Source organism: Jaculus jaculus, chromosome 13, assembly GCF_020740685.1.
Source record: "Jaculus jaculus isolate mJacJac1 chromosome 13, mJacJac1.mat.Y.cur, whole genome shotgun sequence".
In the NCBI taxonomy this organism is placed as follows: domain Eukaryota; kingdom Metazoa; phylum Chordata; class Mammalia; order Rodentia; family Dipodidae; genus Jaculus; species Jaculus jaculus.
Window position 1 is genome coordinate 19,937,533 of NC_059114.1, and position 2,161 is coordinate 19,939,693.

General features: G+C 58.0%; 1 protein-coding gene across 1 annotated transcript; it reads right to left on the reverse strand.

Annotated features, from left to right (window-relative positions):
* Window positions 1-395: 395 nt before the first annotated feature.
* On the reverse strand, window positions 396-1,874 carry LOC123454044 (extensin-like). Its single transcript, XM_045132112.1, has one exon. The coding sequence runs from the start codon at window positions 1,872-1,874 to the stop codon at window positions 396-398; it is 1,479 nt and encodes a 492-aa protein (XP_044988047.1).
* Between the last annotated feature and the right edge of the window lie 287 nt (window positions 1,875-2,161).

The following is a 2,161-nucleotide window of genomic DNA, read 5'->3' on the forward strand; positions in this document are numbered from 1 at the left end:
GGAGGATGCTGCAGTGACAGAGGTGACTGGAATCCAGCCCTGGGTGGAGGATGTTGGGGTGATGGAGGTGACTGGAATCTAGTCCTGGGGGTGAGGATGCTGGGGTGATGGAGGTGACTGGAATCCAGTCCTGGGTGGAGGATGCTGGGGTGATGGAGGTGACTGGAATCCAGTCCTGGGTGGAGGATGTTGGGGTGATGGAGGTGACTGGAATCCAGTCCTGGGTGGAGGATGTTGGGGTGATGGAGGTGACTGGAATCCAGTCCTGGGTGGAGGATGTTGGGGTGAGGGAGGTGACTGGAATCCAGTCCTGGGGGTGAGGATGCTGGGGAGAGGGAGGTGACTGGAATCCAGCCCTGGGTGGAGGATGTTGGGGTGATGGAGGTGACTGGAATCTAGTCCTGGGGGTGAGGATGCTGGGGTGATGGAGGTGACTGGAATCCAGTCCTGGGTGGAGGATGCTGGGGTGATGGAGGTGACTGGAATCCAGTCCTGGGTGGAGGATGTTGGGGTGATGGAGGTGACTGGAATCCAGTCCTGGGTGGAGGATGTTGGGGTGATGGAGGTGACTGGAATCTAGTCCTGGGTGGAGGATGCTGGGGTGAGGGAGGTGACTGGAATCCAGTCCTGGGGGTGAGGATGCTGGGGAGAGGGAGGTGACTGGAATCCAGTCCTGGGTGGAGGATGCTGGGGTGATGGAGGTGACTGGAATCCAGCCCTGGGTGGAGGATGTTGGGGTGATGGAGGTGACTGGAATCTAGTCCTGGGGGTGAGGATGCTGGGGTGATGGAGGTGACTGGAATCCAGTCCTGGGTGGAGGATGCTGGGGTGAGGGAGGTGACTGGAATCCAGTCCTGGGTGGAGGATGCTGGGGTGAGGGAGGTGACTGGAATCCAGTCCTGGGTGGAGGATGCTGGGGTGATGGAGGTGACTGGAATCCAGTCCTGGGTGGAGGATGTTGGGGTGATGGAGGTGACTGGAATCCAGTCCTGGGGGTGAGGATGCTGGGGTGATGGAGGTGACTGGAATCCAGTCCTGGGTGGAGGATGTTGGGGTGATGGAGGTGACTGGAATCCAGTCCTGGGTGGAGGATGTTGGGGTGATGGAGGTGACTGGAATCCAGTCCTGGGTGGAGGATGTTGGGGTGATGGAGGTGACTGGAATCTAGTCCTGGGTGGAGGATGCTGGGGTGAGGGAGGTGACTGGAATCCAGTCCTGGGTGGAGGATGTTGGGGTGAGGGAGGTGACTGGAATCCAGTCCTGGGTGGAGGATGCTGGGGTGATGGAGGTGACTGGAATCCAGTCCTGGGGGTGAGGATGCTGGGGAGAGGGAGGTGACTGGAATCCAGTCCTGGGTGAGGATGCTGGGGAGAGGGAGGTGACTGGAATCTAGTCCTGGGTGGAGGATGCTGGGGTGATGGAGGTGACTGGAATCCAGTCCTGGGTGAGGATGCTGGGGTGAGGGAGGTGACTGGAATCCAGTCCTGGGTGGAGGATGCTGGGGTGATGGAGGTGACTGGAATCCAGTCCTGGGGGTGAGGATGCTGGGGTGATGGAGGTGACTGGAATCCAGTCCTGGGTGGAGGATGTTGGGGTGATGGAGGTGACTGGAATCCAGTCCTGGGTGGAGGATGTTGGGGTGATGGAGGTGACTGGAATCCAGTCCTGGGTCGAGGATGCTGGGGTGATGGAGGTGACTGGAATCCAGTCCTGGGGGTGAGGATGCTGGGGTGATGGAGGTGACTGGAATCTAGTCCTGGGTGGAGGATGCTGGGGAGAGGGAGGTGACTGGAATCCAGTCCTGGGTGGAGGATGCTGGGGTGAGGGAGGTGACTGGAATCCAGCTCTGGGGTGGAGGATGCTGGAGGCTCCATGGAGCTCATTGGCCAGATGCATAGCTCTGTTTTTGAGGTCCAGTCCAATGAGCGAACTTGTCACAGAGAAGGCTCACCGTGTTCCTGAGGCATGGCATTCATCTCTTTCCTGGCTTTCCCTTGTATGCATGTGCAGTTTTAATCCCTCCACCACACAAACAGGCACATACGTACTGACATTAAAAAGGGTAACAAGTGGGCTGGTCAGATGGCTCACCATTAAAACACTTGCCTGCAAAATTTCATGACTGGCGTTTGATTACTCATTACCCATCTAAAGCCAGATG